We start from the raw sequence: 26,723 nt of genomic DNA, 5'->3' as shown, positions 1-26,723 counted from the left end.
TAAATAAAAAAAAATAAAAATCAAATATTAAATATAAACAAAATAAATATATGTTCTGTTTGTTTTAAAATGAAAAGAGCTGTGCTTGCACAGCTGTATATGGATGTCATTGTTTGGCAATGGCATGCTTGTATTACATCAGTAGCTTTCACACTGTAATTACAAAATTGATGTCAGCCCCCCTTTCAGATAAAAGGAGAGATTCATAACATTTCAAACTCCATGACCTCAAAATCCATGTCCTCCTAGTGTAAGAAAGTCTGCCTCCCAGTGACAGTTTACTGTAAGTGCAGGGTCAGTGTGATAGTGTGCAGTAACACAATATATCACTGTCCATCATCCTGTTTTTCTGCACACAGGATCTTGATGGTGTTGACATTACGCTCGGGGTTTGCTCCAGTGGCCTGATGGTTTACAAGGACAAGCTGAGGATCAACCGTTTCCCTTGGCCCAAAGTGCTCAAGATCTCTTACAAACGCAGCAGCTTCTTTATCAAAATCAGGCCGTCAGAGGTAAATCTGAGTTTTCTGTTTTTGTGTCTTTTGAATTGGATTGTTTTTCATATCTCTCTCTATCTCATCTCATTCACCGACATTCTCCTGAAACTTACTCTACCTATCTGGTACCTTTTTTTATTTAGTCTTGTAATATAGTAAAGAACGGACATAATATTTCATGCTGCATGTGTTATCAACAAAAGTATATAAATGTTAGCAACATAAAGTACTAATATTAACTTATTTATTTGTTTCTTCGTCTATAGCAAGAGCAGTACGAAAGTACAATTGGCTTTAAACTGCCCAACTACAAAGCCTCAAAGAAGCTGTGGAAAGTTTGTGTTGAACACCATACCTTCTTCAGGTAAGACCAGTTCATTGTTGACTTATTCTGAACGATACTTCTCTGCCTGGCAGCAGAGGTCATTCTCAGGTCCTATCTATCCCCTGGATAATTGGCTAACTGGTCCTTGCAGCTTAAGCCCTATATTGGCTCCCTGGCAGTTTAACTACAGAGGAAAAGCTGCATACCAATGGTCCTGACCTTAGCGTTACCTCAAACCTTCAAAGGTTTCATCTACTTAATAAGATAGTTAAAGTTGGTGTTAACCTAGTTGCATAACAATGACACTCTTTAGGAAATGCAAAAACATTTTTATGTGGTATAATTTATGTTTGAACTCAGGTATGTGGTTCTGTCACTTTTAATTTTAAATTCATGTTTTTGTCACTCAGGGTTCCAACAGTAGAGCCCCCCGCATCACGTCGCTTCCTTGGCTTGGGCTCTAAGTTCCGGTACAGCGGGCGCACTCAAGCCCAGACCCGCCAGGCCAGCTCTATGATTGACCGTCCAGCCCCTCGCTTCACACGCTCTGCAAGCAAGAGGCTGTCCCGTAACCTTGACGGAGGTATGTGCAAACCCATAATGAAATGATTGTTTCATGCGTTTATCTTGTGCTAAAGCAGAGGTTCGATAAACTGCTCTGTGACTTGTTTCGCTCTTGCAGCTGGAGATGAAACTCTCCAGTTTCTGCAACTACTCTCAGCGTCAACCAGGTCTGAGGTTGATGACTGGTCACGGATGCTGGCATCAGACAAACCCCAGACGTCTTCTGAATTCACAGGTACCAGGAGCTGTGTGGAGCTGCACCAGAGCTTTTTGGCATATTTGCAGCATTTGCTTTCTTCAAGCCTTATCACCTAATTTAATATGCTCATCCGCTGTGGCTCATTTGCTTTCATGCTGGCAGACCTTTGAAAAGATTCTGTCAGCTGCGGCACAAGTGCTTAACTTGGACATGTGGGTAATGTCACCCATCTTGTACTTTCCCTGGCATGATCCCAGGGTATCTTTGGTCACTGTGGACTATGAATGAAAGGAGTTTCCTCACGAGCATTTCCAGTCTTGCAGCAGCCGTTCCTCAATTGTGGCATTTTCAGAAGTTGCTGCTTCATGTGTGTTGCACAATAACTTTCATCTGCTTCTAGCTTGCACCTTTTACGTTCAACATCTTAACTGACTGACTGACTCATCGCTGCTCGCGTAGCTGTCAGTTAAACAGGATAAAGCTGGAACTTTACACACTGGAAAAAAAAAAAAAAACATCCAACGCCAGTTTTGCCCTTTTTATCTGTTCTTGTTCTGAAGGATGAGCGGCATCTTTCATTCGGCTTCGTACTAACCTCAGCTTAATGGACTCACAATAGTCTGGCAGTTTTGTTCAGAAAACACGCTTGAAGCGCTGTGAAGCATTCACAGTGGCCGCCATCTCTCCAGCAGAAACATTACATAACTGCCTGCATCACCTCGTCATCTTTTCACAGACAGAGGGGAGTTTGAGCGGACTTCCATTCAGTTCTGGGAGGAGGGGCAGTCTGTTCACAGAGTCACAGAAACCTGGCAGGACACTTGGCAGAAGCTGGCATCTGATGAGCTGAGGAGAAAGGAAGACGAGTGGTCTGCCTTGTTCGATCGTTATCCCCCTTTTCCCTTTGTCTCACCACCTGATTTTGTGAAACTGCCAGGTATTTGCACTTGTAATATCTGCCAGATATTACTAAACCGATCATGTGGTGCTATTCTGCCACCTGTTTTCGTTTGCAGCTGTGTGCTCATATGGTATGAAATTGTTCATTATTGTTTTTCTGATGTTGTCAGCTGAGCTAAGCTTGGCAAAAACAAGCTCTATGGACAGGCTATTGCAACCAGCACTGACGCAACAAGACGATTGGCACCTTTATTTTGACCGATTCTTCAACCTTGAGCGCGCTGACAAACCATGTGAGTTGCTTTGTGTGGAAACATGACCTGCGATTTGAATGTCGCTGTTACAGAAAATCTTTAACAGCTTGATTGTATCAATAAAACCTTAGTTCCTTTCATGTTCATTTTCCCCTTTACTCCTCCCAGTCTCTCCCATAGCTCAGTTCCAGCTCCAGGAGAAGGATGAGCAGGGCATGTATGTAACAGAGCAGGAACTGCCCACTGGGGAAGTCATTGAGAGGCTGCAGGAAACTGTGACCTTAGTGGACAAACTGAAAGAAGTGGATGTTTTAGAAAGGAACTTGAGGGAAGTGAGAGATTTTGAGGGAAGGCTCCAAGAAGTGGATGAGATGGCAGAGAAACTTCAGAAAGTAATAGAAGAGGAACTGGGTAAGGAAGAAGTAGCTAAGTTAAGAGAGGAAGCGAGAGATTTGGAGCAGGAGCGACAAATACAAGCTGAAGGTATAACAAAAATGGTGGTGAAGAAATCAGTGAGGAGAATATTGACAGAAGAGGGTGAAGTGGATGAACTGGAAGATGAGATAAAGCGTGTGTTTTTAAAAGGCTTGTTGCCTGAAGAGGAAGAGGTCGAGGTGAAGCAGGAGAGTGAAACAGTGGTGACAGGCGAGAGTCTGTTCGATGATAGCTCGAGAGAGAAGCTACAACAGGTAGAAAAGGAATGGCAAAAGGAGGTGGTGGAAAGGTCTGGCTCTTTAGATGTCTCTGGTACCACCTCTGTGGTTACATACCAGAAGGTTGAGCGTAGGACTAAGAAGAGAGTGACTATTGTCGATGAGCGAGGGCAGAGGCAGGAAGAAATGGAAGACACGCAGGTACAGGCTGGTGAAATGTCAGTGGAGAGGTTAGAAACTGGTAAAAGATTGCAGAAGACAGAAATTCTGGCGATTACAGAGCTAAATTTGACAGAAAGAAGTGTCACGGAAAGGCTTCAGCCCGAGCGTCCATCTCAGGTGGCAGATGAGGACCTCTGGTTCATACTTTTTGACCGGCTTCCATACAAAGCTGTTTTCAAACCACCAGGTACAGTATGCAAGCTTTAGACCTCTACTAATCTCTCTCATATTTTAATATACTACAGTTTCCTTCCTACAGTACTTTATGTACTGTTTGAATTAACAATTGAGTTACAAGTGAGTTCAAGAAAACTTTAGATTGAATAATGTTTGCTGATCCAGGAAAACTTTCAGTGAATCGGCTTAATACAAACTGACCCACACACAACACTCCTCTAAAATCATGTACACCATAAAACTCTAATATTAAAGTATTAACCAAATATTTTCTTTGTTATTTTCCTGAAATTGTACTTGTCGGCTTGTTCGCTCTGGATTTCGAGTATTGTTTCTTGCAAGTGAGAATAACCCACATTCAAAGATTCTCTTCCTTCACTGTCATCATTAGTTACTATTGTGGAACGCGCTCAAGTGGATGAAGACAAGTATTTCACCTCGACTACTGAGATCACAACAGTTGAGGAGAAAACGGAGATTATAGTAAAAGAGAGAAAAATAATAGAGGAGGAGGTATGGCGTGTACCAGATATCCCACCAGCACAGACCGTCACAGACAGAGATGATGATTGGTTTGTGCTGCTGGATGTTATTCCCAGAGACACAGCTTATGTGCCATCAGGTACCAATCAAATCTTTGGCTCCCACACTTTCATTTTGTGCTTTCTCACTTTATATAGGAATATATATTGCTTGTGTTAAAAGACTTTCTCCCGACTTTGTTCATATCAGTTATACTGAAGGAGAGAGACCCGATGGATGCAGAAAGTTTTGTCTCTGTGGTTGGAACTGCAGCTGATGTGGCGATTAGAGAAGTTGTAGCCGAAGAGAGAAAAATAAAAGAAGAAGCACCGAGACGTGTACCAGATATCCCAGCAGCAGAGACCGTCACAGAAAGAGATGATGACTGGTTTGTGCTGCTGGATGTTATTCCTAGAGAAACACCTTATGTACCACCAGGTATTGCTAAAGCCTTTGGCTCTCACTCTTTTTTTATTTCTGTGCTTTCGGAAATATATCGGAAATGTGCGTTACTGCTTGTGTTAAAAGACCTTCTTCCGACTTTGTTCATATCAGTTACGTTGAAGGGAAGAGACCCGATGGATGCAGAAAGTTTTGTCTCTGTGGTTCGAACTACAGCTGATGAGGTGGTTAGAGAAGTCGTAGCTGAAGAGCGAAGGATAATACAAGAGGCACCGAGACGTGTACCAGAAATCCCACAACAGCCAGTGACAGACAGAGATGATGACTGGTTTGTGCTGCTGGATGTTGTTCCTAGAGTGCCACCTTATGTACCACCAGGTATTGTTAAAATCTTTGGCTCACATGCTTTATTTTTGCGCTTTATTGCTATTTATGAGAAGTGTGCGTTACTGCTTATGTTCAAAGACTTTCTCCTGGCTTTGCTCATATCAGTTACACTGAAGGAGAGAGACCCGATGGATGCAGCAAGCTTTGTCTCTGTGGTTGGAACTGCAGCTGATGAGGTGGTTAGAGAAGTCGTAGCTGAAGAGAGAAAGATAATAGAAGAGGCACCGAGACGTGTACCAGATATCCCACAACAGCCAGTGACTGACAGAGATGATGACTGGTTTGTGTTGTTGGATGTTGTTCCAAGAGAGACCTCATACGTACCACCAGGTATTGCTGAAATCCCCTGCACTGCTTCACAGCTTTATCAGAGCAAGCAATTATCCAGAGCTTTGCAGACGCTCTTATCCTTAAATCCCCATCTACTGTCTAAATTATATATCTCTTTTGTCTTAGTTGCTGTTGCACAGCGTGTTGAAGTGTCTCCAGAAGAACGTGTCTCTCTGGTTGAAATGACAACTGTTGAGCGGAGAGAAAAAAGAGCGGTGTTTGTAATGGGAGACATAGAAATGAAACAAGTGCCGAGTGAAAAGCGAGCAGTAGCACTGCCACAGGCTGTCAGAGAGATAGAAGATGACTGGTTTGTGCTGCTGGATGTTCCCACTAGAGAACCATCATATGTTCCACCAGGTATTGTCAACTTTCCCTAAAAAGTTCATTTTGAAATTCATGGCTTAAGTCTCTTACAATACTCTATAAAATATTTATTTTGTTTTGTCATTAGTTACGAAGGCCGAGTACGTTCAGGTTTATCCTGAAGAAAGCATTTCTACTGTGACGGAAACAATAAGAGAGTCCAGGAAGGAGGTTGTAGTTGAAGAGATTGTGGTGCAGAAAGAGGAGAAGAAGCTTCCCAAACAAATTATACCAGTGCAGCAGAAAATCTCTCTGCCAGTGAGAGAAATAGATGACGACTGGTTTCTTCTGCTGGACGTTGTTCCTAGAGAAACTGCCTACGTCCCTCCAGGTACCCGCAGGCTTCTTATGTCTTTTGTCACTCCCTCATATAAATTCTCACATGAAGTATCAAGCAAAATATTCAGATAATATTCAAGATGATTCTTTACCTTGGCTGAAGCTTGAGGATAATATTGAATGAATGTAACCAACTGTTCAACCTGAAATTCTCTACCAGCTATTCAGTTAATATATGCCTGCACCCCCTTCAGATTTCACTTTAAAACAACTTAATGGTCAAACATTTTTTACTAGTGTCATTCAGCTTCATTGACTCTGTCCATTTGTGCCAGTTACTCCTGTTGAGATTATTCCGGATGTGAGGAAGGCTGAGGTGAAAACCACAGAGACGACAACGTGGAAGAAGATGATAATTGGTGCGGACAGCAAGCAAGATGAGACACGTTTGTCTCAGATTAGACCGGGCAAATTTGCACCACCGTCAGAGAGAGAAGGAGGAGATGATTGGTTCATCTTGTTCGACATCATCCGTGACAAGCCTGTTGTTGTCGTACCACCAGGTACCTCTTATTGCCAAAGGGTGCTAAAAGTTCAGTTAAGTGGTGGTTAATTAGCTGGACTGGACCTGATGGTTTCTCATTTGCTTTAAACCTTTAAATAACTCCATCTAAAGTAAAATACAAAATTTTCATCATATTCATATACCCTTATTTTTCTGTTAGTTGCTGGGGTTAAGCGTATTGTGGATGTGGTGGCTGCCACTGTAACAAAACCAAAATTCATCATGGAAGACATGAAGCCACCTGTGAAGCTGGCGGAGGTTAAACCACCACAGCCAAGACAAGTGGATGACGACTGGTTTGTGCTGCTAGATGTTGCAGTAAAAAAATCAGGTATTCTGCCGTTCCATTTGGTTCCTACTGTGAGACAGATTTTTTCAGTATATGTTGAAGTGGAATCTGAGGAGGTTTGTGTGTATCTTGCACTAGTGTCTGTGGACGAACGTGTCCGTATGTATCCTGAGGTGAGACCAGCTAAAGAGTTTACAGCCACAGAGCAGAGAATTACTAAAAAGCAGGAGAAGTGGCAGCAGGAGAAGGTGTTACAGCAGAAACCACGTCCAGCAGTGAGGGAGATGGAGGATGATTGGTATATTCTTCTGGATTTAGCCACTAAAAAATCAGGTATAATAAAAATGATCTAGTCCAGCTATACATACAAACATTTTATATTTGAGTGTGTTTTACTGTACACAATTACTCTTTGATGTTTGATCATCCTACCTGTTGTGCTGTTTTACTGTTAATGCAATTGTCCTAATATTTTGCACTCTATTTTTACAAAAAAATACCTGGTTGTGTATTAGTCGCTGTCCCTGAGCGCATCCAGTTGCCAGCAGGGGTGAGAGCTCCAGCTGCTGTGGCCAAAACAAGGATTGCTATTTCTGAGACGAGACCCCAGTTTGGAAAGCGGGTCCTGGAGGAAAGACGTCCGCTAACACAGGCACATGTCAATGCTGATTGGTTTGCTCTACTAGATGTGGGCTCCAAAGAGTCAGGTATTTTTTTTTACCCGTTTGGGTTTGTTTGTTTTGCTGACAGCTCACAACGTCATCGCACTTTCTTTGCCCCATGAAACGCTTATTAACATTTGCAGCCGGTTTACAGGGTAGACAGACTTCCCTTCACAAGAGAATGTGCCTCAACGGCAATGCACATTCGCCATTATTCACCGACCTCTGACCGCGCTACGTTTTCGCATCTTGAAGAAATAACGCTTTCTTAATCGCCGCATTTCACCAGTTCAACCACACTGGTCTTGACAGCCTAACATCGTCTGCCTTTGCACATGTCATCGGATCGCAACAAGAACTCTCATCCATGCTTTCGCTTTCTCATTCCACTTTGTGGACTTTGCTTCTGGCCTACCTCAGGTTCTTGTCCTTTTAAAAAAAAAAGAGGATAAACAAAGCATATAAGGTACAGTATACCTCTGCAGAGTGTGCGCTTCTCTGATCTGATCAGAACTGTGAGTATAATGTGGCTGTGTTGTGTGTTTTACTCTAATTAATTGGTTATATCCGTGTCAATCTTCATTTGATCTCATCCCACATTGCACTAAAACATATTTCCTTTGATTCACGTTTGCATTTTGTTTTTATTTCATCTAGTGGTGAGCACACAGAGGGGCACCCGTCCCGTCAGTGCCCCAGTGTTCTCCCAGGCTGCTCTGGCAGAGGCAGGGATCCCCATGGCCCCTTTCGATCAGCCCCAGACCTCCACTCCGATCAAGCCCGGCCGCAAGGAGGAACGAAGGCTGGAAGTCACAGTAGAAGCTGTGGAGCCCTCAAAAATCGAGGCCAAGGCTGTCAAGGTATACAATTTTTCTATTAGCTATTCTGCATGTGTGTAATTTTGGGTTTAGCATCATATATGTATGTAAAACATACAGGATACCTGGTGCCAGTCAATTGATTTCTAATGTGTCCTCATAGGGTTTTGATTGTTTAAAATGGTAACTATGAAATATAAAGGAGTCTTTTTAATAGAAGTGCTTTATAGTCTTTGATAATAAAACAATGCTAAAGTAGTGAGCAGAGATTGTTCTCTGTGTCCGAGTGTGAACTGTGTCTCTCTTGCTGCTGTAGCCAGCAGTGTGGAGGTACGAGAAAGAAGTACACTCTTCACTGATATCCACCATGAATGGGGACATTCAGGTTAGTGTCAGACACTGGCCTCTTGTATATTGCCACTCAAAAGACTTGTTTCCACTGTGGTTGAGATGTGAGTGTCCGTGCGAACAAGCAGAGGATGCTAACATGTGTCCCTCTCTCCTCCCTGGGGTAGCGCGAGTCTGAGGCCATGAGTACGGAGGTGGTGCGAATGCGAAAGGTCAGATTCTCAGCCTCGTATACGTCTCCATAGCCATTTCTCCACCACCATTCTGATGATATTCAGTCTTCTCATCCAAAAAGACTAATTTCACCCTCTTCTCATGTTGTGCTTCCATACGGCTAGGTGTTAAATGAAATCTACGTCAGGTTCGATGCACATACAGCATATTTTGAGAGCTAGAACAATGTTAGAATAGATGGAATATATAGAGAGTTAATATATTAATATAACTTCAAGACTATGCTTACCTTTTAAAATATGTTTTGACGCAAATTATTATACAAGTTTACAATCATTTTTTCCCATTGCTTGCTGTTGTTGTAAACCCTGGAATGCACACATGCATGAATAGAGATACAAATGCACTTTACTATGAAGTGGCATGACAGCTGGTGTTTTATCACATTTCTGTCACTCTTCTTTGTTTTTCTCTCATAAAAAAATAGAAATTTTAAGTCTAGAGCCTTACATTCTTTTATTTTATTACTACATTGCAATTTGGCCCCTATGGCCTGCACTATTTTTTGCATGCAGACTCCTCACAGCTTTCTTTATCTATTGTATTAACACTGTGGTGAATTTTGTAGTATGCATGTCCAAGGTGTGGCAGTTTTAATGCCAGCATCACAAGGAAACTGAAACAAACCCACACTCTTTTTTTTTGTTGTTCTTTTCATTTTTCACAGAAAAGAGCTAAGAAAATTGAGGGTGACTCAATTTATATCAGACATAGCCTTTTAATGTTGGAGGTTTGTATCCCTTCTGGAGATGTCGGTCTCTATCTGTATTTTCTTGCTCTTTGGCACGACGGCTGCTGTTTTTAATATCACGCTTGCATGTTGCACGATTCACACTTTTTGCATCAGCACAAATAACTGGCTGTAGATTATCCGATAAGTGTGCGTGTGAGTGAGTGTGGCAGTGTGACTCTAATCTGGTTGTTTCAGGAGAGTGCTGTTGAATATACAACAAATAAGCACTGGGCTGTGGTCGGGATTCTTACATTTGCATCGTTGTTAAGGGTGCTACATTCAATCCTTAAAGTGTCCCTGTTGATCAGCCCTGTGGTGTGGCTGATGAGCTAACATTTAAGCCAATCAGAGAGTTTTTTTTTAGTCATTCTTCAAGCCAGGATTCATACATCCTATTTTTTCATCAATAGGATCATCAGTATTCTCCTGTTCCTGCTTTTGCTCTTTCTACTTCCACCTTTTTTTTTTCTAACTTACCATTAATGCATTGCACTTTCTCAGCAGTTATGCAAATGAAATCTTTGCACCATAGAAAATAAAATGAAGTAATTATTGCTGCTGTATATAAAAGGAATGAGCTTTGGAGAAACACTTATCATTAAGTTGCTCTTTAGCACCACAATGGGTCTTAAACACTTCGGTTCATTACCAATATCATTGTCTGCAGTGTGTTTGATGAAAACGGGTGTCAGTAGCTCCCAATAAAGATCAACTTGGTGCTAAATGTTGCCAAATCTGTGCTGCTACTGTCGCTTTTGTTCATTTGTGTTAAATGAACAGGTTTCCATTCATACTGAGGCTTCTTTGACAGCTGGTTACCATGTCTGCTATCATCACCTCTTCTCCTTTTTTGATTTGCAGCCTGTGCTCACGACGTGTGTCAATGCAAGCCTCATGCTATAAAATAGACCTTTTAATGCTGTGTTGTATAGTTTATAGCTCCTACCCAACCATACTCCAACTAATGATCGACTTTGATAAATCACAGCGTTCCTGTCCTTTATGAAGTCGTGTGTCTCATGAATCCGCTTTTCATTTTGAAAAGCAGTCGCTCGTAATCTGTCAAGAATTTACATATGATCATCTAGTCTATGATCATCTGGCCCCCACTAATTTTATGTTCCTTTATAGAATGACCAATTAACGCTGCTTCAGCTTGTTTCTTTAATCGGCAATAATCAACACAGCTTGCAGAGAAATGTCAAAAAGAAACAAAATCTAACTTACTTTCTTTATTTTCTCATGTTTGTTTATCTCTCCCAACTACGGACATATCCTCCATCTTCCCTTTTTCTCCCCATCCAACTTTTGGCCCTTCACCTATTATTTCTCCTCTCCTTATTGCTTTCTTGTTCCACTTGCCTCTTAAATTTCCTGGCGCCCCCTCCGCCCTTCCACACCGTCTTTTCCCCTCTCGACTTTCCTCCGTATAGGAGTTCGATAAACCTCAGGAGGACCTGCTCAAGCATCATGCCAGTATCAGTGAGCTGAAGAGGAACTTCATGGAATCCGTCCCAGAACAGAGGCCCAGCGAGTGGGACAAGCGTCTGTCTACGCACTCTCCGTTCCGCACCCTGGGTATCAATGGTCAGCCTCTGCCCAGTGCAGATGGGGTAAGTCTCCCACAGAAACTACTTATCACCAAATTGTTTTTAAGTGTCAGTTCAGGAATTGGAGCAAATGATATTATAAATAATATTTTATTTCAATTAAATTATGTCATGAAGGCTTAACAATTCCTGAACTAACTTAGTTGAAGCTGTATTTATACGTACATCATCACGTTGGTTTTTCGTGTCTCTGTATTCTCAGAGATAATTGTACTTGATTGGGAAAAAAAAAAAAAAACTGCACCTGTGAGCAGTGTGCATGGATTTATAATGGGACAGAATAACCTGAAATTGTGGATAACATCTGTATTCACTAAAAGAACTGATCTGAGATGAGATCAGGCTCTTCTCTGGTTCTCTTACAGCTTGATGCATTGTGTGTGCATGTACAGACCTATTCAAGGCATTGGCATGTGCTATGCAACACATGCATGTGTATGAGGAATGCAGTTGGACTTGTTGAATAGGGTCTGTACTTTTGTTCTTTCACTTAAAATACTCATGTGGGGTTAGGCATCTTTGGGACCGGCTGTCCACTCTCTGAGAACTCCCTTTGGTTCACCTTATCTGCATTGGATGCCTTTGAACCCTGACATGTTCGTACTGCATGACTGACAGACCTGACGTGAAGTTTACTGCATGACTCAGTGATGACCCTTTCGTGAATTTTTGCACGTTGTTACGCTGAGTATCTACCTTTTCCCTCTGTCCTCTGTCCTTCCTCCAATGATGAGCTTCCTTCTCATTTTAATACATTTTGTTTTACGCCCCCTCTTTTCACGTTGCTTTGTTTTGTTTTGTTTTCATGAAGAGACCTCATTCACAGCTGTATCATTGCTGGTATTAATAACTAGATAGATAAAATGTTTACACGATTATTATTCAGTGCACAATTAACGCGACCCACGATCTAGCTGAGCCGCTGTCACGTAAAACAGAGATCCATTTAGCGTGCCCAACTCGACTGCAACACTCTTACACGTGAAGATAAAAGCCTTGCGGTACATCGTATTGTCAAGACGTGTTAGAGTTGCACTCACATCAAAGCAAAACAAAGCTGACAGCTCAAAGTCTGTAGTCTAGAGATGAATCAGAACCTGTATGTTTAAAAAAAGAAATTCATCTATTTTATTTTTAAATGAGATGCTACAAGTGTGGATGACTTTTTCTTTTTTCAAAAAAAAAAAAAAGTGAATTGTTGGACATGGAAAAATCTAAAAATGCATGTGGCAGTAACATTTCCATGCTTTTCTGTTTTACATTAAGGCGTTTGCCATGCTGTTGCATCGGAGAGAATTAGTTATTGCACAACTTTTTTACAAGCTCAGTACTTATTCGGTCATTGCAAGCATTTCAAAATTCCTCCCTCTCATCTCTGTTCCCCTCCTCCTCCTCCTCCTCCCCCTCCCCCTCAGTTTGTCATCCGCCTCCCACGCGGCCCCCTGCTAGACTTCTACTCCAAACGCAGCTGAGGGGCCGTCTTGACCCTGCGGGAAAAACCCCACACAGGTGTGATTGTGATCCGTGGAGACCGCACCTAGTCCATCTACCGTACCCATCAACCTCTCTAGCTTTTTCTTCTCCTCCTCTCCTTCCTTCGCCTCCTCTTCAAACATCACTAGCATTCTTCATCTCTCATCCTCTGCTCCACTTGAGACGCTGCCACTTTTTTTTTTTTCTGGCCTCTGTGGAACAAGACTTTGGTTCCTTCTGTTTCCCACTGCGGCACAGTTGACCTGGTTTTTCCAGCCAGAACCAGACCTGTTCTCCAAAGACTGATTAGGACTGGAAATGACAATCAACCCACTACTCTTTTGCATTTTCTCCGATGTCTTTTGGACTTTTAAATCATTCAATCAAGCAGTATTGCCTAACAACTGACTTTTATGGGAGGTTTTTAACCATGTCACTTTGAGTCTGATTTTTTTTACACATTTTGAGGTACATTTATATTGTCGATTGTCTAAAGCTGATCACTGTGATGTGATTTTTGAATCTAGAATCCTTTGTCCTGTACCCACATGATATAAGCACTAGAGAACGAGAGTCTTGTTACTGGGAGTTTTATCGATTCTCTTTGTCACAATATTATTTTCCTGTGATGGGAGACCCTGAGGCAGCTTAAATGTAATTCTTCTTAACCCATTTCTCTGTCACCAGTATTTGGCAAGGCAGTATGTAGCAACTGCAAGAGATTTCCTGTTGCATGACTTTTTGACAATCAATTTTGACCAAAGAATAAAAGGCATTCCATATACACTTCATATGATTGTTTGTTCCTTTCAAGGACCCCGCGCTTTATCACTTAACTTTCACATTATGCAGTATTATTACTTAAGGCCTGTCTTGTCAACAGTACTGTGAGTGGCTTGTCATTTTTGCAGTCCATTTTTATTGAAAGAAATTCAAGCAATAGACAAATCCATTTCATTCTGACATGTAAAGAATTATAATCGTGAATGGAATACGGAGCAATACCTCTATTCAGTATCCATCTTATTTGGTAACCTGCTACAGCAAGTGTCATGTGGAAATCAGTAAGGAAGAGGGTACACTGTGACCACGAAGGGATATATATTGTTTGCATTTATGGTTTATTAAGCTGTGGTGTTGATTTAGTCATATAAATCCAAACGAATAATCTTACTTCAGATCTGTAGTGCCTCATAACATGGATACTGTACTACATTTTTAACACGCATGTATTGTAATCTATGTGACTTACTACACACACCATGTCAGCAGGAAATGCTTCACCTGTGATTGTGTAGTGACCTTGTTGTGTCTTTTTTTAGAGTGTGTGCATTAGTCCGCTTTGCAATGGTTCAGAGACAAAGACTGCACATGAGGAAACCAGCAGCAGTTTGGGCTTTTCAGGCAGTCCAACTGTGAGCCACAAGAGTGAGCCTGATAGTGTCGAAGCCCCCGGTGTTCCAATTGAGGAAGAGTCATGTGATCAGGAAGGAGTTGTAGTTTTTGAGACCTCCCTGGTGCCCATCGTAGAGGTGGAGATGGCGCAGCTGCCTCCCTCCTTCGACCCCTGCTGTAGAGCTTTAGATGAGATCCAGGAGGAAGAGGGACCGTGTCCCGAAGTGTCCGAGTGCTCTGGGAGGATAGTTGGATCTTCCCCAGCTTCCTATTTCAGGAGCGATGGTCCACGGGTCATACGCTGCTTCCAGGTAGCCTCCTGACCCCCTCAGGGTGATGCTGATTCTGTCTCTGCTTGGCCTCTGTATGATTTCAAGGCTGCCACACTTGCTCACTCCTTTGCAGCACCATTGCAAATCAAATCAAAAAGCATGAATCTGCAAAGCCGCTGTATTATGTGAGGTGTCAATTATGCTCATCATAATCAAATAAGTAACTCTGGTTGCTGCAGAGGTGTTGCACAGTGGTGTGCTAAGTCCTCAACTATGGTGATGGGTCGACGAGACACTAGCACATTCTTCTCTGCCACAAAACGCTGTGTTTTTCACATTGACTTTACTTTCATTATATTTCCAACCCACTCATGGCTTGATATTTTCCATTTCTCTGTTCTCTATTGTGGCAGTTGGTGGTGGGAAGGGAAGTAACAAGGTGATTCTGTTGTTTCCAAAAATCATAATTGAAACAAATTTGGTGAGAAGAGACGGCTGTTGAGGTGAAAATTAATCCGCATAGGCAATGGCTTAGAAGGGAATGCATGGTGTGAAACAATTTGGTTGCTGTGAGGTGCAAAGTGTCTGGATAAACAGCCGCTCATGGGGCTATGCTCCCATCCACAGCCCCCTCTGGTCCAGACCCAGACAGTCACCATCACAGCTGTCTCCAACAACTTAACCAGTGGCATCTCCACCACAGAGGTCCCTGTCGTCCCGACCCAGACCTTCATCTATGAGTCTTCAAAGGTAGGGGCTCCTGCACCTGCTCAGCCCAGATCTGTCTCAGCTATAGGCTATCGGTTTGCATGGAGGAAGATATCAGCACTATAGAGCATGCAGGTCTGGGAGGACCAGGCCAAGGAGCTCCAGAATGAGCATGAGGCAGCACTGCACCTTCCTTGGCTGAAGCTCAGGGTCACTTTATCTAAAAAACTGATCATTCACTCTACCTTTTCTTTCTTTCTTTTTTTTTTTTTAAATATATATCAGGTGACAGATGATGGTACAGACGATAAAGATAGTACAACTGTTACCAAGACTGTTACCTCGGAGAGCACCAGCGGCACCACAGTCACCACCACTACCACCCACATCTCAAAGGTCAGCAATACAATTTTGATTATTGTTAATGTCAATATTTAATAGTAATATTTGCCTGAGTTATATATTTTTGTGCCTCTACTAGGTAGTGAAAGGTGGATCTTCGGAAACTCGTGTGGAGAAGAGAATTGTCATAACTGCGGACTCTGACGTTGACCAAGACAAGGTACAAAACCGTCTGTGCTAGAAACCCTCTGCCCATGACAAAAAACAGCAATGGACAGAATATTAAAGGAATAGTCTGACATTTGAGAAACACTCTTTTTGTTTTCTTGCTGAGTTAGGCGAAAAGGTCGACATCACTTTCATATGTTCAGTAACTATGAAACTAAGGTGGAAGACTTAAAGACTTAAAAACAGTGGGAATCAGTTAGCAAAGTTGTGTCCAAAGTTCTTTAAAAAATCAGCACTATATAAACTATTTAACATGTCATTTGTTTAATCAAGAAATAAGCATAAAAGTAACACGTTGCAGTTTTAGGGCGAGGTTTTGTGCCAGACTATTTCTTGGCCGGCACTTTCTGGAGCCAGGCTAGCTGGATAGATTTAAGTTGTATCAATCTTCTCACCTAACACTCAAGAAAGAAAACAAATAAGGTTATATATTTTAATGTTTTGACTTCATTAATTTACTAATACAAGTGCACATGATGTCTTGCAGGGGAAAGATGGAGGAGCATCTGCATTGTAACTGAATCACCACCTGCGTTTTATTCTTTTGACTATCCACCTTTCATCCCTTCATCAGAGTGCAGCACTCAACACACAGTGACCAGCTCTATCTGCACACACATATCCAGAAAGAAATATCTCATAAATTATGGATAACTGAGTAGATTAATCTTTGTAGATCCTCTTTGCTTTTTTTTTTTTTTTGCTTTGTTTTTCAGTTGAGCCATTCGTTGTAGGTAGAGGAGGGCTGCACAGTGCTCCAGTTTGATCAAAGGCTTACAGTATCTCAACCAGGTGTTACAAAAAGCATAGTGAATACACTTTTATTGGTTAAGTGATCTCAGTTATGATTGCTTTTATTTTGCTAGCAGTTTTTACATTGTTGATTTTATACAAATGCACTGTTTCCATCCTAGTTTAGACACCTTTACCAGCATTTATTCCCTTGGTGCTGCTAGGGGAACGTTAAGACTACATTCAAGGGAACTTTTTATTGTTGTTGTTTACTTGTCTATTTAATTCAGGAGCGACATTTTCTTCTTTTTTTTTTAAATGAAATGACATACCTCACATCATGTGATCAATGATATTTTGTGCTCAAATTTGGACAGTTTGGCTTTGTTCACTGCTCAGGTACTATCACAAAAAAACAAAAACAAATCTTTTCTTCCCTAACCAGCCAAGAACCAGTAGCCTCCACATTATTGTAAAGTTTGGATTAAAAATGGATCTATTTTGAAATATTTCTCTATTTTATAGAATTAATGCTTTTATAGTATTTGTACAAATTTGAGGTTTTTACGTTATTCATATCCATCAGCTCATGAAATCGTAGGTTGCCACTGTGCTGTGTTTCCTGAATTTTGAGGTCTCTATCTGACCTGCTTACCTGTCTTGCCTCTGACACCCTGAATCATTCTTATTCGTTTCCTCTTGTAGTCGACCAAGTTTATCACATCTTTCACAATTTACACATGACAACGGAGTGCTTCCCTCAGCCCTATGTTTTTGTTCAGTAGCATAGAAGTCAATTGCTTTGAATATATTTGATAAGAAAAGTTTTACAAGCTTTGGTCTGTTTATCTCAGGTTTTGATATTATTAGACTACAGACCTCCATGATTGTATGAGGAATGTCCATATATATGTATATCCATCCCCACTTTAAATGTACATTTATGTTCAGTCAAGTGAGGTCAATAACTACAAAGCTTGTCTGTCACAGTAACCACACATGTAACAGGTGAAGGCAGCTGTCCCAGTGTATGTGGCTTTTCTCTCATAGGAGCACAAGTTGTCTTTTTTTACATGTTCTACTATACACTAATTTATTTGTAAAGTAGGAACCGTCTCGTGTGATTTGATGTACTGTGATGTTTCAACACAAGCTGATTTCCAGGGTTTCCACTAGAGATGTCACAATGTTAAATATTGCATTAGTTATCAACCAAGTTTGTAAAGCCTTTTTACCACATTAGTCTTAGATTACACTCTGTACTTTTCATAGTGGAGAAAAATGCTTAAAATATACAAATCCCTTTTTTTAGATAGCATGTTTGTTAGCAAACTTTTTAACCCGAAAAAAAAGCCATTGGTATTGTAGCTACATGGAAAACATAAAACCTCTCCTGGAAGAAAATGTAGAATTTCACATGAAGATAGTTTTTAGACAATGGAAAATATTGTTGCTTTGTGACTTATCCCTGTCTTTTTATGAAAAAATAAAAACATGCATTATTTTGCATTTTGTTGGGCTGTCTTGTGTGTGAAGAACAATATATTAAAAAAAAGTATGAAGGAGATCTTGGTAAGAAATAAATATTTAATGCCATTCACTTGGGAAGGAAGTTACGTCTGTTTAGATTGTAATACCATAATGTAAACAGAATGAAACTGCGAATTATCAGGAACGTAATGTTACATTAGCCAAAACGATCAAGTACATACATAGCCACTGAATTTGAAGGAGAGTGAAGAGCATAATAATAAAACTGAAATCAAGCATAGGCCCATTTTTAACAAGTTCTCACTTTCTCTAATTTGGTGTTCATTGTCGGAAATAGCACCTGACCACATTTACTACATATTGCTGTTATCAAATAAAATCCTTCACCTTAACAGAATAAATTCTTATGCACATTCCAAAAATCAGCACAAGTTAATATGAATTGATGCAATTTAATGTTAAAGTATTGACCGAGTGTATTATGGATAAGGCAAATCTGTCGGGGGCTGGTGGCAAAATTTCCTGTTACATTCAATCACCTGCAGTTGTGCCAAAAAGCCACACTGTAGCCTTCGTTATCACAGAGTTAAAGCCACTTATCTGTTTTGAAAAAAAAAATGGATTGACATCGATTAAAGGTTAACACTGTATGAGGAGACTGACCCTTTGGGAATAATTACGTGTTTGGTACAGAAAAATGAAAAGGTCTGAATCTGAAACGGTCTACCAACACAGAGGTGAGTTTGGGGAACTGTACAGGCATTCACTGGGAATATATAATCCATTGCTTCAAACAAGCAGTAAACAACAAAGTCTTTTGAGTCCACTGTGGTTATCGAAGCAGAGTTTTAACGGATTGTCTTGGCCGGGCTCTTGAAACTGGATGCAGCCTGAAGTTGGAGTTGATAAGCCATTGGGTGAATTTTAAAACCATATAACCTGAAAAACAAACGAACATGAAACACAATCACTTTCTGGACAGAAGGGATACCCTTTTTAGTCCTGAGGTCAAGGGCTGTTTGTTGTATGGACTCTTGTGCCAATATGATACTAGAGTTTCAGCACAGATGCCAAACAAATGATTTAAACTCTTAATTAATCATATTAACATACTAATAAAAGCATGTTAATGCTAGTTATAGTCAAACATACCTTGGCACAAACTGGTTGGCAGGTCGTTTTGGACGATACTCTGGGTGCACCATGAACAGCATGTGGGGGAACCCTGTCCCAAAATAGGCTCCATCTGTGTGGTGGTGTCTGGAGGATTTGGGGGTGTAAACATCCATGCACTTTGGACAATAAAGCTTCACCATCGCTTCTCCGGGGATATCTGACAAACCTACATCAGACGAGAGATCAGTGATGGTCAAGACAGAGCTGCTAACAAAAGGCCAAAAGTGCAGAGTGGGTTTTGTAAAGAAGAAGTTGTTAATCTGGAGGTAAATCTGTCAGACTTACCGATAGGAAGCATTGGCTGATTCTCACAATAGACTCTGGGGCAATATCCAAAATCTCCTTGTTGATACTTTTCCAACTGTGAAAGAACAACACATTTAGAAAGGATTCTTGCCATAAAGCATGAAAGAATATGAAGATATTAAGTAACACCCTCACCATCTGTGCAATGCCTCTGTTTGTGAGGATGTAACGTGCATGTATGAGCCCGTAGAGCATCTCTGCCGCCTGCTCTATCAAGTCACTTTGATTGGGGTTATCTTCAAGTTCCTCATCTGTCAAATGAAAGTGATTTAGGCAGTTAAAACACTGACTTTATAATCATTTCACGTGGGAAATGCTACTAAATATCCTTACCTGGCTCCAGGTCAAGAATCATATCCAAAGCCTGACGATAGTGAGGCACCTGCTCATTCAAACCCGTCAGGTTAAATTTGTCCTGTATGTAGTCTTCATCAACCTGTAAAAAAAAAAAGACATCCAATCACTATTAATGCCATTAACTCTGATTACAGCGCACTGCTACACCACGCCAGCGTGGAAAGCATTTACATAAGAGTTAACAGGATTTCTCAGATGTTGCAGACGAAGAAATCAAGGCGTTACATTTAGAAGTGGATTGTGTGAACTTTCAGACACACCAGTATGTTACACTACGTGACGCCTACATCCACCAGCACAGTGTTTATTTTTAAGTGTTTTTTTTTTTTTCCTGAGATGGAGTGAGAAAAATGCTTCAGTGGAAGAGATCAGGAGGAAACAGGGAAAGGGAATAAGTGTTATTGTGTTATTGTGAGTGTTATATCAGCAGAGCTCTTAACTATGAGTGTTACTGTAGGATCATATCCAGGTAATACAATGTGCACAAGGAAAAACAAACAGTACAACTTCCAGCTTTATTTTGTGGCATGCAAATTAAAGTTAGTGGTCATAGCAACACTCAAAAATCCCAGTAAACCCGGGTACTGACCTCACAGAAGAACTCATTCCCTCTGAGTCCACAAAACCAGGATATCCAGGACACCTCCTCTGAGCTGCTCATCCTCCTGTCAGACACAACAGCATCATTTTTTATTTTACATCCTCACAGCTACAAACCACGGACTCAACCTTTGGTTTTAACACAGGTGCAGCAGACTGTAGATGCTATCTTTGCACAGAAAATGTGATTTTTGTTGCATTATGACTCAATCCGCCTCGAGTTTGCGTCCCTAACCTGCTACCTACGTTAGCTCCTGGTTAGCTCAGCGTCGACGCGTCTATTTCAGACAACGCGTGAATTACTTGTTGTAGCTGCTCCATGTATTTAAAGCTGCCGTCTTCTACGTGCATATGATTGTTCATAGAAAGTCATATCCACTCACCCTTCTCTGTATTTATTAACACATCAACTTGCAGGCTTAGCTGGTGTGTCCTCGCTCTCGGGATGACTGAAGCGTCTTCCGGTTAACCACAGTTTTCAAAATAAAGTCGCTCATGACGCACAAGGGCTACCCACAATGAAAGTGTGTTTAACAATTGAATTTAACTCCATCAGCCGTGTCCAGACTTCTTCTAAAGAGGGACTATGTGAAGATGCACAATAGCATTTAAATTTTAAAAATACCAATGAAACTTACATATAAATGCAATGTTCTGCAATTATTTTATTTTCATTGTCACAATTATCATTTTGTAATGGCAATGTAATCTAAACAAGTCTAAAAACCAGTTCTTCCTTTTCTTCACATCTGGAGTCAGATAACAAAGAATAAATTGTATGAAAAAGTTAAACTTGCATAATACGAATCTGAACCTCATGTTCATTGTAAACATGACTTATTATGAGTAATGCAAAGTCTGTTAACATTTAACAACATTTTTTTCTTCAACAAGATCATTTAGAAAGTAATACTTTGTGTTACATCTACAGGTACNTAAACAAGTCTAAAAACCAGTTCTTCCTTTTCTTCACATCTGGAGTCAGATAACAAAGAATAAATTGTATGAAAAAGTTAAACTTGCATAATACGAATCTGAACCTCATGTTCATTGTAAACATGACTTTTTATGAGTAATGCAAAGTCTGTTAACATTTAACAACATTTTTTTTATTCAACAAGATCATTTAGAAAGTAATATTTTGTGTTACATCTACAGGTACATGACACCAGCAGTTATGTCCTTAGAGGTTAACGTTTAGTGCATCCAAATGCTTCATCATGTCAACCAAACAAGACAAATCTTCCAGCCATACAGTAACAATCCTAGCAGGCCATAAATAATATATTATAAAAACTGCGGGCCACATGAAATCTGACCACGGGCCGTGATTGGCCCCCGGGCTCCCGGCTTTGGACGTGCCTGAACTACATCTTTGAAGCTGTCTCTAATTGAACTTTAATGTTTTTTTGAGTCCAACTAACAAATAAGAAATGTGTGATGCATGAACTACTTTATTTTGTTTAATCTAGTGACTTTTTTTGTTAAAGACTGATATTACTGATTGCTTGTACCTTCTTATAAACAAAATAACAAAAAAAAAGAGTTAACGTGTATTAAATGTGTTTGATTTAAAAGCAAGAACAGAACCAAAAGACTTTTCTCTCCATTGACTTTTTAATGAATTTCCAGAAGAACTATGGTAACATAGACTTTCTGATTGTTTCATTGTGTATGTGCCTTTTTACGTTCAAAAGTTAACTTGTATCTTGTACAATGTTGGCCTACACCTTATATAAAACCCAGTCAATCTCTATATATTGTTATAGTAATAATTAAGGTATTTTGTTATGATGATAATAACCATTCACATTTAAATTCAATATCAATATATAGTGTTTTGTATTTAACTAAGCATCTAATTCAACATCATATAGGGGAAGTAGGCTTAAGCATTTACTTGTCTATAATCTGTACTGTGGTCATATTCACACAAGACAGAATGAACAAACATTTTATGTAGATTCCATAACTTCATAAAAATGCACATTTTACAATATGCATTTTTCCATTTTCTTGTTGATGTAAATTTTAGATCTGAAAAATAGTCACAGTGACAATTCCTGCTGCGATGTAGAGCTCCTTCAGGGCAGATCTGAAAAGGTTTTGCGACGAGGTGGTCCAGCATCTTTGGACTCCTGCTCCTTTCCCATGCCTTCAAACATCAAGATCCTTGAATGAAGAAAATTACACGTCAGCTGCTGAATAAGACATTACTGTAAACTCGTAACATTTAGACAAAGAATACTTTCTTTTTCTCTTTTTTGCATTAAGCAATCACCGGATACATTATGCACTTTCAGGTTATAATTAATGGACTGGGATTGAGGCACACCAAAAATTTTTTGGTATCAAACTAATGGTTTGATCAGCTAGATTTAGGCTTTATGCTATCAACATTACAACTAGCTTTACACAAATTTCTGTCCAGCACCTATTTATGTAACATATTTATATAATAATTTAGGCTCTTAATGTCCCCTTAAGTCTAACCCTACTGTGACCCAACTTTGGGTCTCCATCCCCATTCTCTAAATTACCCAGTATTTACTCACAGTTTTAGAATTGCGTTTCTTTTCCCCAGCATCATATTCAGGAAGTCATGGTAGCAGATAGTGTCTTTCGATGTCCCTCCAACCACCTCTGACATCATCTTTTTCAGCTCTAAGTGAGTCTTGGCCAATCCAAGTTTTTCCAGCATCCTTTTTAACCCCATTATATCTAGAAAATGAACAGTTCAAAGAAAACAAATAAGTTACAAGTGGATATGTCTATAATTAATGAAGACAGCTTTGTTATATGTTGCTACAGAAAGCAACTGTTTCCAATAGTAGCTGACAATATTAAGGCTTTAAGAACGTACCTATTTCTCCTTTGTCATTAAGATCAAACTCCATGTATTTCACTGTAATACAAGCAGATATAATCTCATTCCAAAATTTATGACTGTACTGTAAATTACAGATTAATTAAAAATGACAAAACAAACTCTCACTTTTGAACATTTCAAGCTTTGAGCTAAGGTCTTCTTCCTCTGCATACTGGGGATCTGAGAGAAAAGCCTAAATAATGACAACATATTATTTTTAGTATTACACAGGTGTCAAGTTTTTGTATCCAGACCCTATGTGTATAAAAATAGTTCCAAAATCCACGTATGTCTGTTGTAACTCAATAACTTAAAGATATCAACTTACCTCATTAATAGAGTTCAGTCTTTCTTCCTGTTGTGTCTTGAGAAGACCAAACGCTTTGCCTCCTATGAGAAACAAAAAGCCAACACACAACAGTCTTACTAATCATCCTTTTAACAAATATGAAATATAATTTTATATAAACAGCAGAAAAAGGCAAATTAACCTTGAGCTTTGCTAGCCATTTCTGTGTATCACACTGAGAGTCCGTGAAACCAACACTGAGTGTGAAAAGCGTTTCTGTAAATCAAGCCACAAGAGGAAGTGGAGTGACGAAGTTAAGTTTCAGCTTTAATAAGTTCCTCTGTTGTATTTAAGGCTGCAGCAAGCAGAGGTCAACTGGTGTATGGACATTGTAACATTTAGTCTGAATGTCACGATGCATAGTGGGTAGAAAGCACTAAGAGAAGTTTGTTGTGTAATGGCCAGGTCGAGCTCATACACATTCATACGCTCTGATAAAGTAAATGTGACAAAGTGATGCATGTCCACTGGTTTAAAAATATCTTTTAAGGAAGGAAGAGTACTAAAGAGAAGTGTTACTTTAGAAATAAGGACACATTACTCTGCAGTAATATCAGTATGAATCACCCACAGTTATACCATGAAGTTGTTCATGTCAGTTGCTATATAAGACCTTACAGTAAACTTGTAATCTTCAGACAGTCTCTTTCTATTTTTGCATTAAGCAAAAACCTGACTATACACTTTTAGGTACTTTTCACATTGAACTGATATTTGCTTCTTTTTTTGTTTCAGGTTATATATAAATATACTGGGAATGACACACAAGTTGGTTATTGGTATTAAACTAATAATTTGGTTTAATAGTGAACTCACTAAATAACTTTAGTGCACATTGTGCTCTTATGGCCATTTGTCAATGTGATGTAATGTTTTATTTTTGCCACACGGGGGCTCTATTGGCCACATAATCAGGTATACATGAACAAAAAAAAAGCAACAAGAAACTGGAGCGCCAGTAGTTTCATATTGAGACTTCTGTGTAACTTAGAGAACTGAGAACAGGTGGAGACAAAAAGTAAAAGTCATAGAGTGAGTTGCTGTTTGTCTCTTCACACGGTTTCATTTCACACAAAATGGCACATTTATGTCTGCAGTGTCTCCTGTTAATTCTGTTAACGGTCATATCAGAGTGTGGAGGTGAGTAAATCACTAAATAATTAATTAATCATTAAATATCATTAATGTATTTACTTTGTATATTCAGTGGGCAGAATAAATATACATATGCACATATATATATGTGTGTGTGATTGGACTTGGAAAGTTGGCATACATGCACTGCCTATAAATATTATTCTAAAATGTTTTAAATAGCTGTAATTTATTGTGAAATCTTGAATTATCTGCCTTGCAGTTCAGTGTAATTTATTGTGAAATCTTGAATTATCTGCCTTGCAGTTCAGACACTGATTGTTTTAGAGTAAACTATTCAAAATCCCTATATACAATATGTACTCTAGCTGTTATTCTTGGTCTTATTATTATTCTTTTTTGTCATTTTAAAGGTGCGTCACCAGAGATTGCATCAGCTGCTCGACATTTTAAAGGTGCGTCACCAGAGATTGCATCAGCTGCTCGAGGGGAAAATGTAGTTCTCCCTTGTTTTAATTCTACAGTGATGGATCCAAAGAGCTGCTACAGAGTTAAATTGTTCGTCACAGATGACAAACAGGTTCTGTTCGCCAGGCCTAAATCACCCAAGTTCCCGGATGATAAACGTATAAAATGGCAAGCTGATAAAAATGGAAAAATGTCGCTTTATCTGACAAAATTGCAAGAATCTGATGTGAGATCATACACCTGTGAAATCTGTAAAGGCTGGGACTGTGCTCATGTCAAAACAATATCTGTTAAAATAAAAGGTAAGATTATAGATTTGATTCTCCTTATTCTCACTCTTGTACAAATTCATCACTTAAATCTCCCCTCTTTCAGAATGTAGCACACTTGCAGCACCAGTGAAGGCAGCTCCCAACGCATCTATTAATCTGAACTGCCCAGTGGACATAAAACCAGGAGAACAAGGACCCTCAAAAATCTCCTGGGTAATGCGGAAAGGAGACAAGTCTGTAGATGTTAACTCTGAGATAGTTCAAATTAATGGGACATTAGCTATCCAGTCTGTGAAAAAGAGAGACAGTAGTTGGTACAGATGTAATTACACACTTGGACAAACTCAACGCTGCTTTGACATGAATCTACTGGTCCAAGGTAAGATTTTAAACTATTTGATATTATCACTAACAACGAATGACAATAAACCCAACTGTGTGTTTTCTGTTTCCTAGATGAAGTGAACCATTCTGTTGTGGCCACAACCATTCGAGGTACTGCAAGAAAAACTCTAGACTTTTATTATTTTACAGCTTGATTGAATTGCATCAGTAATCTTCTTCCTCTCTCCCATAGCTCCGACAACCAATGTGATCATTTCACTGACCGGAAAGAACAGCAGTATTGTAGCTGTGGTTTCAGTTATTTTTGTGATTGCCATAATTGCTGCCCTGATAGGACTGCTCCTTTACTGCAGACGTAACACCCAGAGAAATCCTGTGCAAACACAGAGGCACACAACAGGTTTGATATGTCTAAAACGTATTTTTAATTTTGATAGCAATGCAGTATTGATATGTTACATAGCTTTATGTTCTCCTATAGAGTCCTTTGATGGTTATGAGATTGTGGCTCTTGCAGTGTCAGAAGGTAAGTACCATGTTCTTCTTTCACTACCTTCTTTAGTCCAATTGTACACTGTGACCCCCTTTCTTTACCACATTTTATTTATGTCCCACAGATACTGCAAACCAACGAGTCAACAGTCTTTACCATCAATCACGGGATAGTAGCCTGTGTACCTGTGAGTTTTTTTTACTATTCAAATCACTTTACAATACTTTACCTTACTAATAAAATACTTAAATTTTCATCATATTAAACATAGCAATTAGTTTAATGCTTCTTTTTACTGTTTTTGTTTGTTTTTATTTTTAACAATATTTCACTCATGAAGCACTTTGTGAAAGGTGTTAACCTAAATAAACGTTATTAATAATATTATTATAAGTAACACATTTCTCTCCTTTCTT

General features: G+C 39.7%; 4 protein-coding genes across 15 annotated transcripts in view; 2 read left to right on the top strand and 2 right to left on the bottom strand.

The window, feature by feature from the left end:
* Window positions 1-17,995, top strand: part of LOC104925498 (titin) — a 20,823-nt gene extending 2,828 nt beyond the window's left edge. Inside the window, exons 7-33 of one of the 12 annotated variants that reach the window (XM_027287129.1) lie at window positions 360-512; window positions 764-861; window positions 1,233-1,405; window positions 1,505-1,621; window positions 2,322-2,522; window positions 2,656-2,778; window positions 2,908-3,801; window positions 4,183-4,413; window positions 4,524-4,751; window positions 4,869-5,093; window positions 5,208-5,432; window positions 5,559-5,792; window positions 5,887-6,129; window positions 6,413-6,640; window positions 6,803-6,973; window positions 7,070-7,264; window positions 7,447-7,638; window positions 8,251-8,453; window positions 8,728-8,796; window positions 8,927-8,971; window positions 9,661-9,723; window positions 11,160-11,339; window positions 14,132-14,515; window positions 15,104-15,226; window positions 15,470-15,580; window positions 15,666-15,746; window positions 16,242-17,995. In XM_027287129.1, the coding sequence (XP_027142930.1) occupies window positions 360-512; window positions 764-861; window positions 1,233-1,405; window positions 1,505-1,621; window positions 2,322-2,522; window positions 2,656-2,778; window positions 2,908-3,801; window positions 4,183-4,413; window positions 4,524-4,751; window positions 4,869-5,093; window positions 5,208-5,432; window positions 5,559-5,792; window positions 5,887-6,129; window positions 6,413-6,640; window positions 6,803-6,973; window positions 7,070-7,264; window positions 7,447-7,638; window positions 8,251-8,453; window positions 8,728-8,796; window positions 8,927-8,971; window positions 9,661-9,723; window positions 11,160-11,339; window positions 14,132-14,515; window positions 15,104-15,226; window positions 15,470-15,580; window positions 15,666-15,746; window positions 16,242-16,271 (5,220 nt within the window). In that variant the 3' untranslated portion in view covers window positions 16,272-17,995. The other 11 variants (XM_027287137.1, XM_027287132.1, XM_027287127.1 and 8 more) reach the window with 11 other exon arrangements.
* A 64-nt stretch (window positions 17,996-18,059) lies between these two features.
* On the bottom strand, window positions 18,060-20,960 carry LOC104925497 (casein kinase II subunit beta). The gene is made up of 7 exons (XM_010739128.3): window positions 20,800-20,960; window positions 20,406-20,481; window positions 19,793-19,895; window positions 19,595-19,710; window positions 19,439-19,514; window positions 19,130-19,319; window positions 18,060-18,916 (listed from the first exon to the last, which is right to left on the bottom strand). Exons 2-7 carry the CDS (start codon window positions 20,475-20,477, stop codon window positions 18,826-18,828), a joined length of 648 nt encoding a protein of 215 aa, XP_010737430.1. The 5' UTR covers window positions 20,478-20,481; window positions 20,800-20,960; the 3' UTR covers window positions 18,060-18,825.
* A 1,054-nt stretch (window positions 20,961-22,014) lies between these two features.
* On the bottom strand, window positions 22,015-23,933 carry LOC113747400 (allograft inflammatory factor 1-like). The gene is made up of 6 exons (XM_027287138.1): window positions 23,777-23,933; window positions 23,614-23,675; window positions 23,412-23,478; window positions 23,280-23,321; window positions 22,972-23,137; window positions 22,015-22,588 (listed from the first exon to the last, which is right to left on the bottom strand). Exons 1-6 carry the CDS (start codon window positions 23,793-23,795, stop codon window positions 22,501-22,503), a joined length of 444 nt encoding a protein of 147 aa, XP_027142939.1. The 5' UTR covers window positions 23,796-23,933; the 3' UTR covers window positions 22,015-22,500.
* A 702-nt stretch (window positions 23,934-24,635) lies between these two features.
* The window catches only part of LOC109137345 (uncharacterized), a 2,574-nt gene continuing 486 nt past the window's right edge, over window positions 24,636-26,723 (top strand). The window contains exons 1-7 of the mRNA XM_027286016.1: window positions 24,636-24,774; window positions 25,185-25,499; window positions 25,573-25,848; window positions 25,926-25,964; window positions 26,047-26,214; window positions 26,296-26,340; window positions 26,432-26,494. Of these exons, the coding sequence (XP_027141817.1) occupies window positions 24,711-24,774; window positions 25,185-25,499; window positions 25,573-25,848; window positions 25,926-25,964; window positions 26,047-26,214; window positions 26,296-26,340; window positions 26,432-26,494 (970 nt within the window). The 5' untranslated portion in view covers window positions 24,636-24,710. The remainder of the gene's footprint in view (window positions 24,775-25,184; window positions 25,500-25,572; window positions 25,849-25,925; window positions 25,965-26,046; window positions 26,215-26,295; window positions 26,341-26,431; window positions 26,495-26,723) is intronic.

The sequence above is a fragment of the Larimichthys crocea genome, chromosome XIII, assembly GCF_000972845.2.
Source record: "Larimichthys crocea isolate SSNF chromosome XIII, L_crocea_2.0, whole genome shotgun sequence".
Taxonomy (NCBI): domain Eukaryota; kingdom Metazoa; phylum Chordata; class Actinopteri; family Sciaenidae; genus Larimichthys; species Larimichthys crocea.
The sequence above is the reverse complement of the archived record's forward strand: the minus strand, read 5'-3'. Positions and strand labels throughout refer to the sequence as shown.